Raw genomic sequence first — 25,139 nt, forward strand, 5'->3', positions numbered from 1 at the left:
GGGTAGTTGCTGTATAACAGAGGGAGATCAACTCGATGATGGGTGATGCCTTAGAGGGCCAGGACAGGGAAGGTGGGAGGGAGTCATGGCAGAGAGGGGATATGGGGATGTATGTATAAATATAGCTGATTCACTTTGGTGTACCTCAAAATCTCGTACAAGAGTGTAAAGCAATTATATTCCAATAAAAAGCTTTAAAAAAAGGCAGAAGTGTTGGTGACAGTGTGTAGAATTCTGTATACTCATGCTGTGAATGTAAATTCTTATAGATATTATAGAAAATATTGTGGCATTTCTCCAAGAAATTAAAAAGTTCTAGGAATCCCACTTTGGGTACATATCCAAAGGAAATGAAATAACTACTTCAAAGAGATATCTGCTCTCCTATATGTAACATATAGAAACAAAGTATATGTTGATCAGTGTGTCAATAAAGAAAATGTATGTATAAAGATTGTGTAATACTATTCCCCCTTAAGATAGAAGGAAATCCTGTCATTATAAACAACATGAATTAACCTTCATTTATCATGCTACGTAAAATAAGCCAGACACAAGACAAATACAGCATGACTTCACTTATACGTGGAATTTGACAGACTTCAATCAGAGAAGCATAGTGTTGTATGGTGGTTGCCAAGATTTGGGGGTGAGAGAAATAGGGAGATGCTGGTAAAAGGGTACAAACTTTCAGTCTTGCAGGATGAGTAACTCCTGGGGATGTAATGTATGACAAGGCAAATAGAATTAACAATACTGTACTGTACTATATACTCAACATTTGCTAAGAGGCTAGGTCATCAGTTTTCTCACCACATACAACAATGATATCTGCGAAACGAACCATATGTTATAAACTTAATTGTGGTGATCATTGCACATTATGGATATATCATCACAGCATATTGTACACCTTCAATATATACAATTTCTATTTGTCAATTATACCTCAATAATGGTAAAAATTTAATACATAAGAAAGAAAAGAAAAATATAAAATCAACACCCTAACTTTACATCTGAAGGAATTAGAAAAAGAAGAGAAATCTAAATCCAAAGCCAGCAGAAGGTAGGAAATAGTAAATATTACATGGGAGATAAATAGAAACTAGAAAAGCAGTATATTGAATGAAATAAATAACTTGCTCTTTGAAAATATCAGCAAAACTGATATCTTTAGCTAGAGTAGAAAGAGAGGATGAGAGAGAGAGGAGAGAGGAAGAGAGAGAGAGATGTAAAATAAGAAATAAAAGTGGGGTATTAATACCATCATTAAATAGTTTTTTTAATTAAAATAAAATACTATAAGCATTTGCCAACACACTGGGTAACTAGATGAAATGGAAAAAATTCTTAGACACACTCAAGTTTCCTAAAATGACTCAAAAAGAAATTAGGTAATCCAAACTGAACTAAAACTGCCAAAAAAGAAAAGTCCAGGAACAGACAGGAACAAATATCTTCATCAAACACTTGAATTATTGACACCAATTCCTCTTGAACTTTTCCATGGAACAGGAGAGGAGGAAAATTCCCTAATTCATTGTATGAGACGAATGTTGCTCTGATATCAAAACCAAATGATTTAGAGGAAAAAGATGGCGGTGAAGTAGAGAGACGTGGAGTGCATCCCTCTCCACAGATGCATTGGGAATGCACGGAAGGACACAGTCATTCCCACAGAGAAACAGCTGAACACCAGCAGACGGCCTCGGACATCAGAAAGGGCTGTGGGGAGCCTGACATAGCTGGTAGGGAGGCATCTACAAAGGCTCAAAGAGAGCGAAGCGGCGGAGCTGTGGCAGACGGGAGGGAGTGAGAAACATACAGAGGGTCCGCAACGTAGCTCAGCGTTCCCGGACTGAGACATCGATCCGTGGCTGAACGGAGGGTCCAGGAGCAGGAGCGTGGGAACCAGAGAGCTGGTTCAGGGTGAGAAACATTGTTGCCAGTAGGGTGACCAACCGAGAGCACAGGAGGGAGGAGGTCCGCCGAGAGGGGTGCCCGTCCCTGAGAGCTGCCCGGCCATGATGGCGGCTGGAGGCTGCAGGCTCACGGGCAGGGGGGAGGAGCTGTGCACATAGCCTCTCCCTCTCTTTCGGCACCTCTGCAACAAGCAGTGGAGAGACGCCCTGCGGGCGACCTAAGGCACTCAGGGATAACAAGCACCCTCAGGCACTCGGGCGGGGCTAGATTAAAACCCCTTGCAAGCCAGCAGCAGGGAGGCTGCCGAGAGAAAAAAAAAAACAACAACAACAGCATCAATAAGAAAAAAACCCCGAGAGAGGCCCAACTCTAAGACTTTCTGTTTACGCCTGAGCCACCAGCGCCCTCTGCAACAGGCACCTCCAAGCCTGACTGAAACAACAGTGCACCACTGCTCACTCACTCCCAGGAGAAGGAGCCACTATTGTACCCTCTCCCTCCCCACACACCGACGCTTACAGATGAAAAATAAAGGAACCTCTGCTGCTCACAGAATAACGCAAAAAAAAAAAACCCAAGGCAAGGAGAAGGACACTTACAGCTGAGATGCTAAGGAAACAGAAATAGTAGTATCAATACCTATTGAACTGGTCCATTCTGGGATCAGTTCTGGATTTTTTTTTTTCTCTTTCTCTCTCTCTCTTTTTTTTTTTTTTTTTTTTTTGATTATTAAATACGATCTTAGCCCTAAGGGATCTACAAGTTTTATAACATAATTTTTTAATGATATTTTTTATTCTTTTTTTTTGCCTTTTTATATACTTCTATATCTAGCTAAGTTTTTGGTAGTACAGACAAAATATCTCTCATACTTTCCTTTCATCCCTATCTCTTATACATTTCTATTCCTTTCTTTTTATTTGCATATTTCCAACCACATTACGCTCTTCTGTTCCCCTTTCTTCCAGCCTTTTTAAGTTTATTTTATCTTAACATACTTATAAGCAACACTATCAGTCTGCTCAGACTCCTTGCTCTATTCTCCAGATGACGCACTGCCTTGGTATTTAATATTAGGCTTTCATCTTTATCTTAGTTCGTAGTACAGTTGTCTAATTACATTCTGAGAATCTCCATTCTCTCTGGTGGTACTCCAGCTCTTTTCTATACATGATCCTAGCTTACAAAGTCTCCCTGGATTGATGTTTGTAGGTGTAGGGTGTTATTTGTTGTTTGTTTGCTTTTGCTTTTGTCTCTGATTTGTTCTGTTTCAGTTGTCAATTTCTGTTGGGTTTCTCTTTGAATATCTGATAGCACACTGGGGTTCTGTCAGGTCTTTCTAGAGCCTTATGTCCTAACAGATTCAGTAATTGTGTGTCTTATACATGTATGTGTTTCCTAGACTTAATATTCGTTTAATCCAATATTTGGACATTAGTCTGAGACTTGGAAAGTCTTCTATAAACACCTCTATCAGCAGGACAAGTAATCCCAAAAGTTTGGACAACCATGAGGAAACAAAGAAACACCATGAAGGCAAAGGAGCAGGAAAAAAACCCACAAGACCAAAGAAATGAGGAGGAAATAGGAAAAATGCCTGAAAAAGAATTCAGAGTAATGATAGTAAAAATGATACAAAATCTCAATAACAAAAAGAGAAAGTACAAGAAACAGTTCATAAGAACTCAGAAAAACAAACAGCAATGGATAACAAAATAACTGAAATTAAAAATACTCTAGATGCTATAACCAGCAGAATGACTGAGGCAGAAGAACGAATAAGTGAGTTGGAAGAAAGAATGGGGCAAATAAACGCCACAGAGCAGGAAAAAGAAAAAAGAATAAAAAGATTAGAAGACATTCTCAGAGACCTCAGTGATAACCTTAAACGTACCAACATTTGAATTATAGGCATCCGAGAAGAAGAAGGAAACAAGAAAGGGTCTGAGAAAATATTTGAGGAGGTTATGGTGGAAAACTTCCCCAACATGGGAAAGGAAATAATTAACCAAGACCAAGAAGCACAGAGAGTCCCATACAGAATAAACCCAAGGAGAAATACACCAAGACACATATTAATCAAACTAAGGACAATTAAACACAAAGAAAAAATATGAAAAGCAGCAAGAGAAAAGCAACAAACAACATATAAGGGAAAACCCATCAGGATAACAGCTGACCTTTCTACAGAAACTCTGCAGGCCAGAAGGGAATGGCAGGATATACTGAAAGTCCTGAAAGAGAGAAACCTACAGCCAAGAATACTCTACCCAGAAAGAATCTCATTCAGATTTGAGGGAGAAATCAAATGCTTTCCAGACAAACAAAAGTTAAGAGAATTCAACACCACCAAACCAGCCTTACAACAAGTGCTAAAGGAACTTCTCTAAGTAGGACACACAAGAAAAGGAAAACACCTACAAATACAAACCCAAAACATTTAAGAAAATGGTCATTGGAACACACATGTCAATAATCACTTTAAATGTAAATGGATTAAATGCTCCAACCAAAAGACACAGACTGGCTGAATGGATACAAAAACAAGACCCTTCTATATGCTGCCTACAGGAAACCCACTTCAGATCAAGGTACACATATAGCCTGAAAGGAACGGGATGGAAAAAGAGATTCCATGCAAATGGAAGTCAAAAGAAAGCTGGAGTAGCAATACTCATATCAGACAAATTAGACTTGAAAGTAAAGACTATTAAAAGAGACAAGGAAGGACACTACATAATGATCAAGGGATCCATTCAAGAAGAACATATCACAAGGGTAAATATCTATGCCCCCACCATAGGAGCACCTCAATACATAAGGCAAATGCTAACAGCTATAAAAGGGGACATCGACAGTAACACAATACTAGTGGGAGACTTGAACACCCCACTTACATCAATGGACAGATCATCCAAACAGAAAATAAATAAAGACACACAAGCTTTAAATGACACATTAGACCATCTCGACTTCATTGATATTTACAGGACATTCCATCCAAAAAACGACAGACTACACTTTCTTCTCAAGTGCACACGGAACATTTTCCAGGATAGATCACATCTTGGGTCACAAATCAAACCTCAGCAAATTCAAGAAAATTGAAATCATATCAAGCATCTTCTCAGACCACAATGCCATGAGACTAGATATCAATTACAGGAAAAAAGCTGCAAAAAATACAAACACATGGAGGCTAAACAATTCACTCCTAAACAACCAAGGAATCACTACAGAAATCAAAGAGGAAATCAATAAATATCTAGAAACAAATGACAATGAAAACACAACAACACAAAACCTATGGGACACAGCAAAAGCAGTTCTAAGAGGGAAGTTTATAGCAATACAGTCCTACCTTAAGAAACAAGAAAATGATCAAATAAACAACCTAACCTTACACCTAAGACAACTAGAGAAAGAAGAACAAAGAAACCCCAAAGTGAGCAGAAGGAAAGAACTCATAAAGATCAGAGCAGAAATAAATGAAAAAGAAAGGAAAGAAACCATAAGAAAAATAAATAAAACTAAAAGCTGGTTCTTTGAGAAGATTAACAAAATTGATAAACCATTAGCCAGACTCATCAAGAAAAAAAGGGAGAAGATGCAAATCAACAAAATCAGAAATGGAAAAGGAGAAGTAACAACAGACACCTCAGAAATACAAAACATCATGAGAGGCTACTACAAGCAACTATATGCCTATAAATTGGATAACCTGGAAGAAATGGATACATTCTTAGAAAAATACAATCTTCCAAGACTGAACCAGGAAGAAATAGAAACCATGAACAGACCAATCACAAGTACGGAAATTGAGGCAGTGATTAAAAATCTCCCAACACACAAAAGCCCAGGACCAGATGGGTTCACGGGCGAATTCTATCAAACATTTCGAGAAGAGTTAACACCTATCCTTCTCAAACTCTTCCAAAATATTGCAGAAGGCGGAACACTCCCAAACTCATTCTACGAGGCCACCATCACCCTGATACCAAAACCAGGCAAAGATGTCACAAAAAAAGAAAACTACAGACCAATATCACTGATGAATATAGATGCAAAAATCCTCAACAAAATACTAGTGAACAGACTCCAACAGCACATTAAAAAAATCATACACCATGATCAAGTGGGGTTTTTCCCTGGGATGCAAGGATTCTTCAATATACGCACATCAATCAACGTGATACATCATATCAACAAATTGAAGGATAAAAACCATATGATCATTTCAATAGATGCAGAAAAAGCTTTTGACAAAATTCAACATCCATTTATGATAAAAGCTCTCCAGAAAATGGGCATAGAAGGAAATTACCTCAACATAATCAAAGCCATATATGAAAAACCAAAAGCCAACATCGTTCTCAATGGGGAAAAACTGGAAGAATTCCCTCTAAGAACAGGAACAAGACAAGGGTGTCCACTCTCACCATTCTTATTCAACATAGTTTTGGAAGTTTTAGCCACAGCAATCAGAGAAGAAAAAGAAATCAAAGGAATCCAAATTGGAAAAGAAGAAGTAAAATTGTCACTCTTTGCAGATGACATGATATTATATATAGAAAACCCGAAAGACTCTACCAGAAAACTGCTAGCACTCATTGATGAGTTTAGTAAAGTAGCAGGATACAAAATTAATGCACAGAAATCTCTTGCATTCCTATACACTAACAATGGAAGAGCAGAAAGAGAAATTAAGGAAACTCTCCCATTCACCATTGCAACCAAAAGAATAAAATACCTAGGAATAAACCTGCCTAAGGAGGCAAAAGATCTGTATCAGAAAACTTTAAGACATTGATGAAAGAAATCAAAGACGACACAAACAGTTGGAGGGACATTCCATGTTCCTGGATTGGAAGGATCAACATCGTGAAAATGACTGTACTACCCAAAGCAATTTACAGATTCAATGCAATTCCGATCAAATTACCAATGGCTTTTTTCAAAGAACTAGAGCAAGAAATCTGATGATTTGTATGGAAACGCAAAAGACCCCAAATAGCCAAAGCAATCTTGAGAAGGAAAAATGGAGTTGGTGGAATCAGGCTTCCTGACTTCAACCTATACTACAAGGCCATAGTGATCAAGATAGTATGGTACTGGCACAAAAATAGAAAGGAAGACCAATGGAATAGAATAGAGAATTCACAATTAAGCCCAAACACATATGGGCACCTTATCTTTGACAAAGGAGGCACGAGTATACAATGGAAAAAAGACAGCCTCTTCAATAAGTCATGCTGGGAAAATTGGACAGCAACATGTAAAAGAATGAAATTGGAACACCTCCTAACACCATACACAAAAATAAACTCCAAATGGATTAAAGACGTACATGTAAGGCCAGACACTATAAAACTCCTAGAGGAAAACATAGGCAGAACACTCTATGGCATCCATCAAAGCGAGACCCTTTTGGACCCACCTCCTAGAATCATGGAAATAAAATCAAGAATAAACAAATGGGACCTCATGAAACTTAAAAGCTTTTGCACAGCAAAAGAAACCATAAACAAGACTAAACGGCAACCCTCAGAATGGGAGAAAATAATTGCCTATGAAACAACGGACAAAGGATTAACCTCCAAAATATACAAGCAGCTCATGAAGCTTCATACCAAAAAAGCAAATAACCCAATCCACAAATGGGCAGAAGACCTAAATAGACATTTCTCCAAAGAAGACATACAGATGGCCAACAAACACATGAAAAGATGCTCAACATCACTCATCATCAGAGAAATGCAAGTCAAAGCCACAATGAGGTATCACCTCACACCAATCAGAATGGCCATCATCACAAAATCTGGAAACCACAAATGTTGGAGAGGGTGTGGAGAAAAGGGAACTCTCCTGCACTGTTGGTGGGACTGTAAGTTGGTACAGCCACTATGGAAAACTATTTGGAGTTTCCTTAACAAACTACAAATAGAACTACCATATGATCCAGTAATCCCACTCCTGGGCATATACCCAAAGAAAACCATAATCCCAAAAGAAACTTGTTCCATAATGTTTATTGCAGCACTATTTACAATAGCCAGGACATGGAGGCAACCTAAATTCCCATCAACAAATGAATGGATACAGAAGATGTGGCATATATATACAATGGAATATTACTCAGCTATAAAAAGGGATGAGATGGAGCTATATGTCATGAGGTGGATAGAACTACAATCTGTCATACATAGTGAAGTAAGTCAGCAAGAGAAAGACAAATATTGTATGCTAACTCACATATACAGAATCTAAAAATGGTAGTGATGAACTCAGTGACAAGAACAAGGATGCAGATACAGAGAATGGACTGGAGAACTCGAGGTATGGGAGGGGGCGGGGGCTGAAGGGGAAACTGAGAAGCGAGAGAGTAGCACAGACATATATATACTACCAACTGTAAAATAGTCAGTGGGAAGTTGTTGTATAACAAAGGGAGTCCAACTCGAGTATGGAAGATGCCTTAGAGGACTGGGGCAGGGAGGGTGGCGGGGACTCGACAGGGGGTGTCAAGGAAGGGAGGGAATACGGGAATATGTGTATAAAAACAGATGATTGAACCTGATGTACCCCCCCAAAAAAATAAAATAAAATGAAATAAAAACCAAATGATTTCATAGGAAAACAACACTGCAACACCCCTTATGCATTCAAAAATCTACAATAAAGTGCTAGCACACGGAATCCAACGGCATGTTGAAAGGATTATACACCATGAACCAGTAGGATTTATCTCAGGATTGCAAACTTAGTTCAACATAAGGAAATCAATCAATGTAATATACCACTTCAATAGAATGAAGGAGAAAACCCCATAATTTCAGCTAATATATTCAGCACTTTATAAAGCCTAACATTCTTTCATGATATAAATAATAATAGTACTAGGAATAAAAGGGAGCTTAACAAGTTATAAGGTATTTAAGAAAAAAGCTACACCCACTACTGGACATATACCCAAAGAAATTCATAATCCAAAAAGAAACGTGTGCCACAGTTCTCATTGCAGCCATACTTACAATAGCCCGGACGTGGAAGTAGTAGTAGTGGGATTGCTGGGTCTTATGGTAGTTCTATTTTTAGTTTTTAAAGGACCCTCCATACTGTTTACCATAGTGGCTGTACCAACTTACATTCCCACCGACAGTGCAGGAAAGTTTCCTTTTCTCCACACCCTCTCCAACATTTACTGTTTCTAGATGTTTTGATGATGGCCATTCTGACTGATGTGAGGTGATACCTCATTGTGGCTTTGACTTGCATTCCTTTAATAATTAGTGATGTTGAGCATGTTTTCATGTGTTTGTTAGCCATCTGCATGTCTTCTTGGGAGAAATGTCTATTTAGGTCTTCTGCCCATTTGTGGATTGGGTTATTTTCTTTTATGGTATTAAGCTGCATGAGCTGCTTGTATATTTTGGAGATTAATCCTTTGTCAGTTGCTTCATTGGCAAGTATTTTCTCCCATTCTGAGGGCTTTTTTGTCTTGTCTATGGTTTCTTTCACTGTGCAAAAGCTTTTAAGTTTCATTAGGTCCCATTTGTTTATTCTTGATTTTATTTCCATTATTCTAGGAGATGGGTCAAAAAAGATCTTGCTTTGATTTTTGTCATAGAGTGTTCTGCCTATGTTTTCCTCTAAGAGTTTTAGAGTGTCTGGTCTTACATTTATGTCTTTAATCGATTTGGAGTTTATTTTTGTGTATGGTGTTAGGAAGTATTCTATTTTCATTCTTTGACATGTAGCTGTCCAATTGTCCCAGCACTACTTATTGAAGAGGTTGTCTTTTTTCCATTGTATATTCTTGCCTCCTTTGTCAAAGATAAGTTGCCCATATGTGCTTGGGTTTACCTCTGGGCTCTCTATTTTGGAACAAATATTTCCATTGATCTATATTTCTGTTTTTGTGCCAGTACCATACTGTCTTGATCACTGTAGCCTTGTAGTATAGTTTGAAGTCAGGGAGCCTGATTCCACCAGCTCCATCATTCCTTCTCAAGATTACTTTGACTAGTCAGGGTGTTTTGCGTTTCTATACAAATCATAAGATTTCTTGTTCTAGTTCTTTGAAAAATGCCATTGGTAGTTTGATAGGGAGTGCATTGAATCTGTAAATTGCTTTGGATAGTATAGTCATTTTCACAATGTTGATTCTTCCAATCCAAGAACATGGTATGTGTCTCCATCTGTTGTATCGTCTTTGATTTCTTTCATCAGTGTCTTATAATTCTCTGCATACAGGTCTTTTGCATCCTTTGGCAGGTTTATTCCTAGATATTTTGTTCTTTTTGTTGCAATGGTAAATGTGAGTGCTTCCTTAAATTCTCTTTCTGATCTTTCTTTGTTAGTGTATAGAATGCAACAGATTTCTGTGCATTAATTTTGCATCCTGATACTAAATTCATTGATTAGTGCTAGCCGTTTTCTGGTAGCATCTTTAGGGTTTTCTATGTATAATTTCATGTCATCTACAAAGAGTGAGAATTTTACTTCTTTTACAGTTTGGATTTCTTTTATTTTATTTTCTTCTTTGATTGCTGTGGCTAACACTTCCAAAACTATGTTGAATAATAGTGGTAAGCTTGGGCACCCTTGTCTTGTTCTTGTTCTTAGAGGGAATGTTTCCAGGTTTTCACCATTTAGAATGATGTTGGCTGCTGGTGTGTCATATATGACTTTTATTATGTTGATGTAATTTCCTTCAATGTCCACTTTCTGGACAGTTGTTGTTGTTTTTTTTTTTTTACCATAAATGGATGTTGAATTTTGTCAAAAGCTTTTTCTCCATCTATTGAGATGATCATATGTTTTTTATCCTTTAATTAGTTAATATGATGTATCACAATGATTGATTTGCAATATTGATGAATCCTTGCATGCCATGGATAAACCCCACTTGATCATGGTGTATGATTTTTTAATGTGTTGTTGGATTCTGTTAGCTAGTATTTTGTTGAGGATTTTTGCATCTATCGGTGATATTGGCGTGTAATTTTCTTTTTTTTGTGATGTCTTTGCCTGGTTTTGGTATCAGGGTGATGGTGGTCTCATAAAATGAGTTTGGAAGTGTTCCTTCTTCTGCTATATTGTGGAAGAGATTGAGAAGGTTAGGTAGTAGCTCTTCTCGAAACGTTTGATAAAATCCGCCTGTGAAGCCACCTTGCCCTGGGCTTTTGTTTGTTGGGAGATTTTTAATCACAGTCTCAATTTCAGTGCTTGTGATTGGTCTGTTCATATTTTTTGTTTCTTCCTGGTTCAGTCTTGGAAGAGTGTACTTTTCTAAGAATTTATCCATTTCTTCCAGGTTATCCAATTTATTGGCATATACTTGTTTGTTGTATCTCACGATCTTTTTTATTTCTGCAGTGTCAGTTGTTACTTCTCCTTTTCATTTCTAATTTGTTGATTTGTGTCTTCTCCTTTTTTTTCCTGATGAGTCTGGCTAATGGTTTATCAACTTTGTTTATCTCCTCAAAGAACCAGATTTTAGTTTTGTCGATCTTTGCTATTGTTTCTTTCTTTCTTTCTTTTTTTTTTTTTTTTTGTTTATTTCTGATCTGATCTTTATGATTTCTTTCCTTTTGCTCACTTTAGGGTTTTTTTGTTCTTCTTTCTCTAATTGTTTTAGGTGTAAGATTAGGTTGTTTATTTGAGATTTTTCTTGTTTCTTGAGGTAGGATTGTATTACTCTAAGCTTGCCTCCTAATACTGCTTTTGCTCCATCCCACAGGTTTTGGGTCATTGTGTTTTCATTGTCATTTTTTTCCATATATTTTTTGATTTCCTCTTTGATTTCTTCTGTGTCATCACTTTTTAAGGAAATGGAAATGAAATCTCTATGAGTAACCACTTCACACCTACTAGGATGAGTATAATTTAAAAAAACCAAAAATGGTAATTGTTGTTGAGGAAGTGGAGAAATTGAAACCCTCATGCATTGACAGTGGAAATATAAAATAGTGAAACGAAGATGGAAAATAGTTTGGTAGATTGTCAAAAGCCTAAACATATAATTGTTACTTGAACCAGCAATTCCATTCATAGGAATATGCTGTAAAATATTAAAAATAGGGTGTTAGATAGTTGTACATCAGTGTTCATTACATTATTTATAATAGCTAAATGTGGCAATCCAAGTATACATCAGCAGATTAATGGGTGAACAAATATGGTGCATATACACAATAGGATATTATTCAGCGAGAAAAAATGAATGATGTTCTGGTACATGGTATAACATAAGTAAACCATGAAAAAATTATGCTAAATGAAATAAACCAGGCACAAGAGGACAAATGTATGCATTCATTTAAAAGAACTATCTGGAATAGGCAAATTAATGGCAGTAGAAAGTAGATTTTAGGTATAAGATGGATAAGGTGAATGGGGAGTTATGAATTAATGATTACAGTATTTGAATTGTGTATCTAATTCTATCAGTGTTATTTCTTGTATTTCAAACTTTTGTTGCATCCATATACATTTGACATTTTCAGCATTATTATTTCTGGAAATGTATTTTCTTTTGAAATTTGTTTCCTTTGATGATAATATAAAGACTCAAGGCATTCTATAATTACTATTTGAATTGAATATTTTTACTGTCTTTTACTGTCAATTTACTTTCAACCTACAATATTTTGTAGTACAATATTTTTAGTACTATTTTAAGCAGCATAAAATTAGATGTTTTTTTAAACCCTTTTTGATAATCTCCCTCATTTGATAGATGGTTTAGGTCATTAGCAATTACTTTCATGTGATTGTTGTTATGATTTGTCTCAGTCTATGCTTTAATTTTATTTTTTCTACATTATGTTTTGATGATGATAATAATTATGAATATTATTATTTGGTGTGTTTTGTTCCTATGTTTCATATTTTCTGCCTTTTTTGGTGGATTATCCAAATTTTTAAAGAATACTGTTTGAAATATTGCAGGGGAATTTCAGTCCCCAAAATGTGTCTATTAATTTTTTATTGCTGGGCATATATATGAGGGTGACTCAAAAGTCATCCCCACTCTGGTTATATTAACACTTCTGGGGACTCTGCGAGAGCTCACGCCAATGAGCCCTTCCCAGAACCCCTGCTACCAGTGCCTCTGTCTCCTCGGTGAGCCACAGCTGCCCCCACCTCTGCAGGCAACCCTCCAACACCAGCAGGACATTAGAGTATCAAAAACAAATGGGCCTTCTACCAACACAACACCAGGCTGCAGGCTGCTGCTGGCAAGCGTGTTAGAGGTGACTTACTCCTCAATAAATATGAAGCAATTCTTCTCAGGTTGTTATTCAGAGTTTTATGGACCATTTTAGCCTTTGTGCTAAATTATGTTCCACTAAGCACCAAAGTATGTGAGTTTTTGCTGCATTTTTGTGGGTTTTTGGCAACAACCAGTCTGGTTAAATAAAAGTTTATTATAATTTCTCAACTGATTTAGTAAAATTGGTATAAGTGTGTAGCTTTGGTAAATTAAGCAGCTTTGAAAGTCCTTTAAATCCATTACATTTGTGACCACTTAAGAGTCTACAAAATACTTTTACCTACTGAATCCGCATTTAACCCCCATAATAACCCTGTGAGGTAGAATAGGCAGACGCTTTTATTGCTGTGTATGGGTGTGTTTATCAGACCTATGAATTGGATTGTGTGAACCTACATCCATGGCCTCAAATGATGGGAAAGATAGAAGTACTTAATGCAAGGAAATCAGACCATAGGCTAGACAATGAATGACCTAGTGTGATCAGACTCTAAAAGATGAACTGGACCAATTGGATGTATCTCTCAGCAAAGGAGACATCACTATCTTTCCTTCTAGAAATTATCTCTGAAATAGATGTGGATTTCCAGACCTAAATGAATGATGCAACCAAAAGAATCTTCCTATTGAATATAAGAAATACCCCTGGATGCAGATGCAAAGAATGGACTGGAGGACATGGGGTTGGGGGGGCAGGGGGCAAAGGGGAAGCTGGGACGAAGTGAGAGAGTAGCATAGACATACATACACTACCAACTGTAAAATAGATAGCTAGTGGGAAGTAGCTGTATAACAAAGGGAGATCAACTCGATGATGGGTGATACCTTAGAGGGCCAGGACAGGGACAGCAGGAGGGAGTTGCAGGAGGGAGGGGACATGGGGATATATGTATAAATACAGATGATTGACTTTGGTGTACCTCAAAAACTGGTACAAGAGTGCAAAGCAATTATATTCCAATAAAGAGCTTAAAAAAAGAAAAGAAAAAAACTTCAGTTGGCCACACTGTCTTATCAGAGCTTTCTGTTCAAGGCTACTGTCTCCCCAGTCACTTCTGTGCAGGTGTGAATGTGTTACATCAGTTCATTTGTAACTGTGGTGTGAGCAAAAATGGATGTCCCACTTGTGATTTGCACAAAAAAAGAGCAGCGTGAAGTGATTCATTTTTTGTGGTCTGAGGGTGTATCTGGAGCTGTTATTTATCAAAGACTGTGTGTGCAGTATGGAGAAAATGTTTTGTCATGAAGAATTGTGTATGAATGGATAGAGAAGCTCAAGGAAGGTCGCACAAGTGTTAGCCAACAAGAAGGAGCTGGACTCACTTCTGATGAAGACGTGAAGACAGCAATCTACTTGTGTCTCACAGTTCAGCCTAATACATTTTTTAATGAGAGAATACAAAAGCTTGGTGACAGAGGGATGACGTGTATTGAAAAGCGAGTAGATTATGTCAAAAAATGATGTATTTGTCTTTTCTAAAAGTTAATTAAAATAAATTCTACAGCCAGAGTATGGATAATTTTTGACTCACCCTCCTATTAGCACATCCTGTGTAGTCCAAGTTGTATCCACTAAGGTCCCCTTTTCTGGACACCCAAGGAACACCAAATTCCCTTTTCTTTATTTGTCCTCCACCTACTTTTTCCCTTCATTCACCATCTTACATTAATCTTTTCTCTGAGAAAATTCTATAAGTTCCTTTATCTGGGTTACAGCACTCCTATTCTTCTAGAAAAGCGTGTTGCTTGAGAACTATAAATCCAGATTCAATAGAATGATTTTACATAAACTTTTAACAACTTTGATGCAGTGTTTCCCTGATTGTTTGCATCACTTTAGCCTTAACCTGTCTGATCCTAGAGACCGGAGGATACTTTCAGCTCTCTAGTGTCACTGACACTATACAGAGTCTCTACTATGCTAAATATGTATGCTTGTACAATGGCTGCTTATGTTAATTACAATTCCCAGTACCATGGTTTCTTTGATATGTTATCACTTGATGTCAGATGCCTCCTGCTGACTGGAGGATGAAGATTTGACATTCTTAGTCTATATTATATAGACAAGGAGTGTTGCTTTTGTGGAGATTTGTTGATTTTGCTCTTGTTTTTTCAAGCTTTCAGGTACATAATCAATTGTTAAAACATTCTCTGGATTTCAGAGTATGCTTTTGTTTTCTGAATTTTTTACCATAAATTATTATTACTCCCATAATCTAAGCTGAATCTTTGCTTCTTAGGTTTGGGCGAAGGTTGATTCTCAGGTGGGGTTTACTCCAGCTCGCCATCTCCGGGACATGTACAGCCTTTGCTCCCAATTTCCTCATTCACTGCTCATTACGCTTCTGGTCAGGTTGTTCTGCTGTGGTCGTCATGACAAATAACAGTATGCTCAGTAAGTCCACAACTTTTACCTTCTCCATTTTCCAATCCTTGAATTTGACCATGAAATTTCACTCTTATCTGACATTAATATCCCAAATGGATTTTCTTTCAGTTATAGAGTGGACAAGGTCCCAGTCAAAAGCCATGGTAATAACACTGATATCCTGTGCCTTAAGTATGGGACAGACAATGCTGGGAGGACTGGCTTTTGTCTTTCGAGAGTGGCGTACCCTGCAGCTGGTGGTGTCTGTACCTTTCTTTGTCTTTTTCCTCTCCTCAAGGTATGGGCCTTCTCTCTCACTCTGTCTTCAGGGAAACTGGTATGAAAATGCATATTGAATCAGGGTATATTGATTTTCTTATTCCATGGACCATACCTTATTGTTTGGACTTAAAACCCTTGTCTTTCATCTGTTCACTCTGTGCAAACTGAGATTGAGAAGCACAACAGGGAGTGACAGTGACCTTTCTGCCAGGGAGTTCTAGGTGATTTCTGCCATCCTTCTTCATGTATCTTACCCAGTATAGTGGTCATATAATTATTCTAATATTATTTTCCTTAATATAAAATACAGACTCAAGTATTCAAAAAGTAAATATCTTTAATATTTTTTGGCTTTGAAATGAATCACGTTATGGAAAAGTTTTTATTTTCATTTTATAGATGAAATTGGACAAAAGGAAGAGACAGCAAATTTATTCATATAGCTAGTTGACAAAATAGAAGCATAGTTTCTCCAGTAATAAAAGTAACATGCAGTCTAGGTTATTTACCTCTTATGTTCAAAGGTAAACATAAATAATTCCCTTAAATAATTTTAACATTTATTTATAGTTAACTTCATCGCTACACTTAAAACTAGTCTAAAGAGAATCAGTTAGTCGATAGTGAAGAGATAAATATAGATTTAACACAGTGAGACGAGTTCACAGAGAGAAGAGAGTGCAATTAATGCCAGACACAACCATTACATTGTTCTATTCTCATAACAAGCCTACAAGGAAGGTGGCACTACTTTCTGCATTTTATTGATGAGAAAACTGAGGCTGATATAACTGACTCATTTGTGTAGTTAGTTACTAACAGAGCATGCCGTGGCAGGAGTATTTGCAAACTTTGTTGGGCTTTAAGCTTACGTAATTGGGGGGCTATTTTAAAGAATGTATTTTATAAATATATACTGGGAACTCAAATTTGCTAGAACCAAAGACAAGTTTGGAAGGGAATCATGCATGTGGAAAACTCTCAAGCTCAAGCCATATAAGCTTCTGGGAAAATCTGCTGATTAAGCAGAGAGAAAATTTGACTCCAAAGTCTGTATTGGACTGTATGTAGTATACCTTTCAGGTGCAATGCATGTGGTGGTCATTCTCATATCTTCCCAGTATTTGTATTCTATTATAGTAGAACATGAGTATCTTTCCTCATCCAACAAGTAAAGTTGTAGATATATAATTGGAAAGCAAAAAGCATCTGTTGCCAATAACCATATGACATATGAGAAAGAGAGAGCTGACTGCACTGTGTGCTCTTCTTTCATCAGGTGGCTGGTGGAGTCTGCTCGGTGGCTGATTATCACTAATAAGCCAGATGAGGGCTTAAAGGAACTTAAAAAAGTTGCACACATAAATGGAATAAAGAATGCTGAAGCAATCCTGAACATGGAGGTGAGCAGGAAGGAGAAGATGGTTACTGGATGGAAGGATTGGAGGGAAGACATAAACTGACACCTGCCTTCTCCTTATTGAGATAGAAAAACTGCTTTTCTAACAATGGCAGCTAGTTGAGAATGCAAGCTCAGTTCTTGTCTTTCATGGCCATCTCTCTCTCTCTTTTTTTTTTTTTTTAGAACATTTATTGAGATACAGTTAACATACAATAAACTGCATATATTTAGAATGTACAATTTGGTATCCCAATCTCCCAATTCATTCCCCCCCCAACCCTCCCCACTTTCCCCACTTGGGGTCCATATGTTTGTTCTCTACATCTGTGCCTCTATTTCCACCTTGTGAACCGGTTGATTTGTACCATTTTTCTATAGTCTGCATATATGTGTTAATATACGGTATTTGTTTTTCTCTTTCTGACTCACTTCACTCTGCATGATAGTCTCCAAGTCCATCCATGTCTCTAGAAATGTCCCAGTTTCCTTGCTTTTTATAGCTGAGTAATATTCCATTGTATATATGTACCACATCTTTTTTATCCATTCATCTGTTGATGGACATTTAGGTTGCTTCCATGTCCTGGCTATTGTAAATAGTGCTGCAATGAACATTGGAGTGCCTGTGCCATTTTGAATTATGGTGTTCTCTGGGTATATGCCCAGCAGTGGGATTTCTGGGTCATATGGTAACTCTATTTTTAGTTTTGCAAGGAACCTCCATACTGTTCTCCACAGTGGCTGTATCAATTTACATTCCCACCAACAGTGCAAGAGGGTTCCCTTTTCTCCACACCCTCTCCAGCATTTACTGCTTATAGATTTTCTGATGATGCCCCTTCTAGCCATCTCTTAAAAAAGGAAGCTTCAAGTGCTGTACAAAGACTTCTTAATTTAGCTCATTCCTTGATCTGAATCTATTGTCTATATACTCTCATGGATACCCTGACCTCTTATGGATACCCCGACCCTGGCCTCATTTTCAAAATATCATTGTTGCTGTATAATTTTCTGGCATCTCCCTTAACTCCCTACGTCCTCCTTCATATCTCATTCACTCCTGTGATGGCATGTATAACATGTTACACTACAAAGAAAGGTAACATATCTCTCCTGTCCTATTGGGTGCCAGAGCTCATCACAATACCTGGCACTATGTTGACAAATGACACGTTTGTTTTGTTGAAGGGTTTGAGAGCTGCTATGCAGAAGGAGCTGGAGGCAGCACAGACCAAAACTACCATGTTTGACTTGTTGCGCACACCCAACCTGCGTAAAAGGACCTGTCTCCTATTCTTTGTGAGGTGGGTTTCACACAGTGCATGACAACATTCAAAGAGTGAGGACATGAATCTATTTATTTCAAAGGTTATAACTGTGTTGTGAGAGGGAGGGGTTTATTTGAAGATAAAAGATGAGGAAAACACACCAAATGAGACTCCCGTGGAATTGATTATATGAAGAAGAGTTTGTTAGGTCATATCATACTATCAGTCTCTTCACTGGAGATTAATATTGAGAACTTCCATACAGATTTTGGCACCTGGTTTTCTTCATTTTCGCTTTCAATTTGCATTGGAGCAAATATTGCACACAGTAATGTGAATACATCGTGAATATAAACAAATCAGTGAATATTTCAATATGTAAAAATGTAGCCAACCTGCAGATCAAGATGGAAAAATCCTAATTTTCCAAGAGTTCCCCTCAACTATCCAGTACAACAGTAACCACCACCACTACCACCACTGCCTGACTCTGTTCTCTCCTCACTGCCCTCTCCTGTGCCAAATAGAAGTTAACAGCTATTCTTATTTCCTTCTCTATAGATGAGTGTTGCCCAATCTTGACCTTCACATAATGTAAATGATAGACGGGTTCTGTGACAGCCCATTTTCCTCATGCTTATTCAGGAAGATTCATCCATTCTGTTGCATGTAACAGTAGGGTGTTCTCCTTCCTAGTGCTTTAATTTCCAGTAGATGAATACACTACAATTTCTTTATGTTCTTCAACATTGGTGGACTTTTACTTGTTTCCAGTTTGGAGTGTCAGCTAGGGCCTCTGTAGAAAATCCTGTACATTATCTCTTAAACACAAATAATTATTTTTGAGGGTCAGGAGGAAAATATTTTAGGTAATTCTGAATTTTTGAAGCATTACAAGAAGAGACCCATATAGGACAATATAGAGCTGATGCCAAGCTTAAAAAATTAACTAATGAATTATATAGTTTACCTCTTCCTAGGCATATCCTAGTAGACTGCTTCTGCAATTAACTGCATTGGGCTTTTTCACCTACCCACAAAGCCATACACATCAGTTTCTTAATCCTAGACAATCAGAGTGGAAAAAAAAATAGAGATAATGGTCAAGAAAGAGTTTACTTATTTGAGATTGCTGTGGTCTGTGATGGTTTCTTCTGTTGTAATATCTAAGTATAGCTCTCTCAGAGTGTTAGTAGATCATGAAAGTTGACTCCTTTCTCTTAGATCCTTCATGGTTGAATTGTAGATCACCTGAAGAAAGCTTTGATTCCATTTCTTATGGTACATTTGGTGTATGTTTGTTTGCTTGAATTCTTTTTTTTAAGCTCTTTATTGGAGTATAATTTCTTTACACTGTTGTGCCAGTTTCTGCTGTACAGCAAAGTGAATTAGCTGTATTTATACATATATCCTCACATCCCCTCCCTCCTGTGACTCCTTCCCACCCTCCCTATCCCACCCCTCTAAGTCATCACCAATCATCGAGTTGATCTCCCTGTGTTATGTAGCAGCTTCCCACTCCCTATCTATTTTACATTTGGTAGTGTATATATGTCAATGCTACTCACTCACTTCGTCCCAGCTTCCCCTTTGCCCTCCACCCTGTGTCCTCAAGTCCGGACCTAGAGTCTGTCATACAGAGTGAAGTAAGCCAGGAAGAGAAAAACAAATACTGCATGCTGACTCTTATCTATGGAATCTAAAACAATAGTACTGATGAACCCAGTGACAGGGCAAGAATAAAGATGCAGATGAAGAGAAGGGACTTGCTTGAATTCTTACTTTTTCCCTTAGCCCTAAGAAGTCAGATATGAACTTAAATTTCCTAGAATTGTGATAGACACCAGGTACCGTGCTCCAGGTCAAGGGGACACAGGTAGCATCTTTGCAGCTTCAACCACTAGTGGAAAGAAAGGAAATTCTTTATGGTATTGAGGTTGGTGACGGAAAGGGAGGACTTACAGCATACTGACAACCCTCCAAAAAGAAATCCTTTCTCTAATTTCCAAGTTTTACCCTTCTATATTCAACTCCTATACACCCTCCAACATAGTGATTGGATCAGGTTATGTTTTCCCATAACTGCCAACTGTCTGCCTAGGGACTCAGGCAAAAGAATGACAGGAGAAATTCATCTTTTTTTCACATATAGCCATGCAGTTTTTAATGATATATTTATCACCTTAAAATGAAGTTTCATACAAATCAGCCTGTGTCTTTATTCTTTAACCATTGACTGCCTGGGTGATTATAATCATCAACTGCAGCCCCTAGGCCCTAAGTCTTATGGCTTGTGTCTTCTCTTGTTCACTACAGATTCGCAAACACGATATCATATTATGGCACATTTATCAACATACAGCACTTTGGAAGGGATATTTTCCTGTTCCAGGTAATCTTTGGCGCTCTCACTTCTTCAGCCCGAGTTCTTCCACTTTTACCACTGAATCACATGGGCCGTAGACCAACCCAGATGCTTTTCATGTTCCCGGTGGGACTTTCCATTTTGGCCAACACGTTTGTGCCCCAAGGTGAGAGAAGACTGGACTTTATCTCATGCTTCAGGAACTGTATTAGTCACTTTTCTAAAACCAGGAATAAAGAGAGCTCCTACTTAAGGGCTAAGTAGTCCACCAAAGCAAGCAGATGAGAAAGTCTGCTAAAAAGTTGTTGAGGAAGGAGCCAGAAGTGAGTAAGGGGCAGCTCAGATATACATTTATCTTTGTCACATCCTAGAAGTATCTGGAAACTGGTACCATTTAATCCTCACACTTCCTCTAGGACAGCCCTTGTTCACTTGCATTTTGTCCATTCACACTTCTAATAACAAGCATAGAGGGGTGGGGCCTTGCAATTATACTCCAGGTGAGGACACTCTCTGGTCACTCCCTCTGTTTGGGCTCTTCATTACCAGCTTCGATGACTGGTCTACTATCCCATCTCTATGTATCCACATGGAAGTGTGGCATTGTCACCATGACTACCATTAGCGCTTATTATAGGCATCTTCCAGGAAATGAAAGAAAATCCCTCTTTTTCAAGGAATGAAAGAGTGAAGAGTAGGAGCAGGATTTAAGCAGATTAAAATCCTTTCCATTCCCTGTTAGATTACTTTTAAGTTAATAGAGTGATGATATGTATTGAGTAGGAGAAACTTAGTGGGCACTGTACTTCACCATCTCCCAGTGCAGGAATAGACTTCACAGCATCAGAGATGGGTGGATTCTGCTGCTCAGGATATCATTAATGATATAGGCTTACTCCGTGACAAGAGAGTTCTTTCCAATATTATACAGCTATAATTAGATTTCTTTTTATATTGTAAAAGTGGCTCCCAAGTCCTGACTTTTTTTTCCAAATAGAAGTTTCCATTCTTGCTTCCTTATGTCTAACACTGATGTAGATCTGGCTTCTCTTCAGCCTGTCCACTAACAGAGTAGTTCTGTCCTTTTATTACTCTCTGGTGCCTTACTCACCCCACGGCAATGCTGTATCTACACCAGGTTGACTGACTCATTTCGGTTTACCTGGGACTTTCCTGATTTTATCAATGAAAATCCCACCTTGCTAAAACCTGCTAATTCCAAGGAAAACCAGGATGATTGGTCACTTTAAATTCTGCCCTTTAATTGTAAGCTCATCAAGGTTAGAGCTTATAATTAGGAGTCTTAGTCATTGTCCACATAACAGTCCTACCTTCTACCATAAGGATATAGCAAGTGCTGGACAGAAGAAGTAAAAGCAACTTCCTGCCAGACTCACTTTTTCTTCTCCTTCTCTGGCAAATCTCAGATATGCAGAGAGATTTGCTGCAATTAATCCAGATAATTTTACATACTTCGTACCATCTACGTTGATAACTCTGCATTTCTCAGTTTACCAACTACTCTGTGCTACCTGCCACTGTATAACTTTCTGTGATGTGTTTCAAACATACAAATAACCTATAGGGGTTTTTTTAACCTCACAAAATTCAGTGCATGCTGATTCACTCATCCCATAATTCTTAGTCTCACTGGTCTTCCTCTCTCCAGAAATGCAGACCCTGCGCGTGACTTTGGCGAGTGTGGGAATGGGCTGTGTTGCTGCCGCTACCACCAGTACTTCTGTTCATGCTACTGAACTCTTCCCCACTCTCCTCAGGTATAAGAGTTTGTGATTATTCTGACAGAACTCAAAGTAGCACTTCCCCAGCTAACTGATACTTATTGCAGGAATATACACAATAAGGTCTGCTAACTATAAAGCAATCATTTGTAACAGTAGTAGTAGTAGTAGTAGTAGTAGCAGCAGCAGCAGCAGCAGTAGTAGTAGTAATAATGTACTAACAGTGTTTATAGCCAAAGTTTATTGAAAAAGCTGACATGGTGCCATATACTGTGCTAAGCAGCACCTTCATGCATCCTCTCATTAATTCTTTAGACTACTTGCCAAGGTAGGTGCAATGTGTAACATTCTGTTTAAAATGACAGTGGATCTTAACACACTTTGACCCTGACAAAGGCAGCTAGAAAACCACAGAGCAAATGGTAAAAACAAGTGTTTTGTATCAAACTTATGTAATTAACAGTTGTGTTTTATTGTCTTCCATAATCACAACAAAACAAAATATTTTCATGTGCGAATTATTACTGGATTATTACATGTTGTCGTTTACCCCTCAGGGCAAAATCAGCAGCTTTAGATATGATGGCTACTTGGACTGGGGCAGCACTGGCTCCCCTCTTGATGACCCTAGTGGTATATCTACCCACTCTGCCCTGGATCATCTATGGAGTCCTTCCTATCCTTTCTGGTCTTGTTGTCCTTTTTCAACCTGAAACCAGAAATCTGCCTCTGCCTGACACCATTCAGGATGTGGAAAATAAGTGAGTAAACCTTATAGACATCCCCTGGGAGGGACTGTTTGTGCTTCGGATCTGTGGGTGAGAAAGGCAAAACACCGAGTGGGCTCCTCAGATCCCTGGGAAGGCTTAGCCTTGCCTGGAATACTTCCATAGGGTCATTGCCTTAATGAGTGGCAAGGTCATTTCCACCCACTGTGAGTTCCAGTCTAGACTGCAGAGATCTCCTCTGCCTTGTTCTCATTGGTGGTTTTAGTGCTGAAGAGACAATAAGCTCTGTTGTTGTGGCACATCCTACCTGCCCTCAAGAGAGACACACATCCTGATGGTATTTCATGATCCTCAGATCAATAAGAGCCTGGGATATGAAGCAGTAAGAAATGAGACATCTAGTGAAGGAATAATATTAGGAAGATCACATGGAGTTAAAGTTACTCTTTGAAAAGATAATAAAGAAATAAATTTTGTATTGGTGCTTATAACATTAGACAATTTTGCTACTATAAGTAATAGAAATATTGAGGATAGGGAAAATAAAAAAACAGTAAAAGGTATTTTAAAAGAAGAAAAATGGTATCTCAATTTTCTAGTGCTTTCATAATAAGTAAAATTCCCCAGTCGAGTGACTTAAACAACAGAAATTTATTGTGTCACAGTTCTAGAGGCTCAAGTTGTTTGTAGAGCCATGCTACCTCTGAAGGCTCCAGGAAAGGGTCTGTTCCAGATCTCTCTTGGCTTCTGGTGGTTCCTTGGCTTGTGGCAGCCTAACTCCTATCTTCACATGGCATCTCCCTGGCATGCCTCTGTGTCCAAATTTTCCCTTTGTATAAGGAAACCAGTCATATTGGATTACGACTGGTAATAATCCAAGGTGAAGTAGGACACCACACTACTCCAGTATGACCTGATCTTAATTAATTAAATCAACAAAATCCCTGTTTCCAAATATGATAATGTTATATTCTGAGATACTGAGTGTTAAAACTTCAAAGTATGGATTTTGGGAGGGACACAATTCAATGTGTAACAAGAAGAGTGTTCCCTTAAGATTTTCTCTTGACTTTCCAAAGGTGTCATTGGCCAGATGTCTACAGAGACCAAGTGAGAGTAGCCAATTTCAAACTGCTTTTTTGGATCTGCACAGTCAGCAGAGCCTTTTCCAGCATGAGTATCAATCCCTCATGGATTTTACAGAATTATAAGCTGTTGACGGTTAGAGTATCAGTTTGTACTTGATGTAGTACAAGTGCAAACATGGAGGGCATGCAAACCTTTTTTTTGTTTGTTTTTTTAATGTTTAATTTTATTTACTGATTAGTTAGTTGATTGGCTGTTTCTGTTTTGTTTGTCCAGCAAAAAATTCTCAAGAAAAGTAAATGAAAACGATTCTTACATAGAAGTGACAAAATTTTAAGGAGCTTTCATGACCTGATGGGTGAGGAAAAGAAAAATATGAAGAAAAAAAGGAGTTTTTTTCTTTATATCTAAAAACAAGCAAGAAAATATACTGGAAATATGAACCGTGGAATAAGTTTGCAATTAAAAATATGTGTTGGAATGTTCCTGATTGTCTAGTGGTTAATACTTCACCTTCCAATGCAGGGGTTGCAGGCTTGATCCCTGGTCAGGGAGCTTAGACCCACATGCCTCACAGCCAAAGAACCAACATGTAAAACAGAAACGACATTGTAAGCAATTCAATAAAGACTTTGAATACACACACACACACACACACACACACACACATACATAATATATGGAAACACAT

General features: G+C 38.0%; 1 protein-coding gene across 3 annotated transcripts in view; it reads left to right on the plus strand.

Annotated features, from left to right (window-relative positions):
* The window catches only part of LOC130849472 (solute carrier family 22 member 10-like), a 67,159-nt gene extending 42,237 nt beyond the window's left edge, over positions 1-24,922 (plus strand). For 2 of the 3 annotated variants that reach the window (XM_057728389.1, XM_057728386.1), the window contains 8 exons: positions 15,448-15,602; positions 15,705-15,873; positions 17,137-17,260; positions 18,448-18,563; positions 20,844-21,058; positions 22,562-22,670; positions 23,192-23,395; positions 24,725-24,922. In XM_057728389.1, the coding sequence (XP_057584372.1) occupies positions 15,448-15,602; positions 15,705-15,873; positions 17,137-17,260; positions 18,448-18,563; positions 20,844-21,058; positions 22,562-22,670; positions 23,192-23,395; positions 24,725-24,785 (1,153 nt within the window). In that variant the 3' untranslated portion in view covers positions 24,786-24,922. The remainder of the gene's footprint in view (positions 1-15,447; positions 15,603-15,704; positions 15,874-17,136; positions 17,261-18,447; positions 18,564-20,843; positions 21,059-22,561; positions 22,671-23,191; positions 23,396-24,724) is intronic. The other variant, XM_057728387.1, reaches the window with a different exon arrangement.
* The last annotated feature ends 217 nt before the right edge of the window (positions 24,923-25,139 follow it).

Source organism: Hippopotamus amphibius, chromosome 3, assembly GCF_030028045.1.
Source record: "Hippopotamus amphibius kiboko isolate mHipAmp2 chromosome 3, mHipAmp2.hap2, whole genome shotgun sequence".
Taxonomy (NCBI): domain Eukaryota; kingdom Metazoa; phylum Chordata; class Mammalia; order Artiodactyla; family Hippopotamidae; genus Hippopotamus; species Hippopotamus amphibius.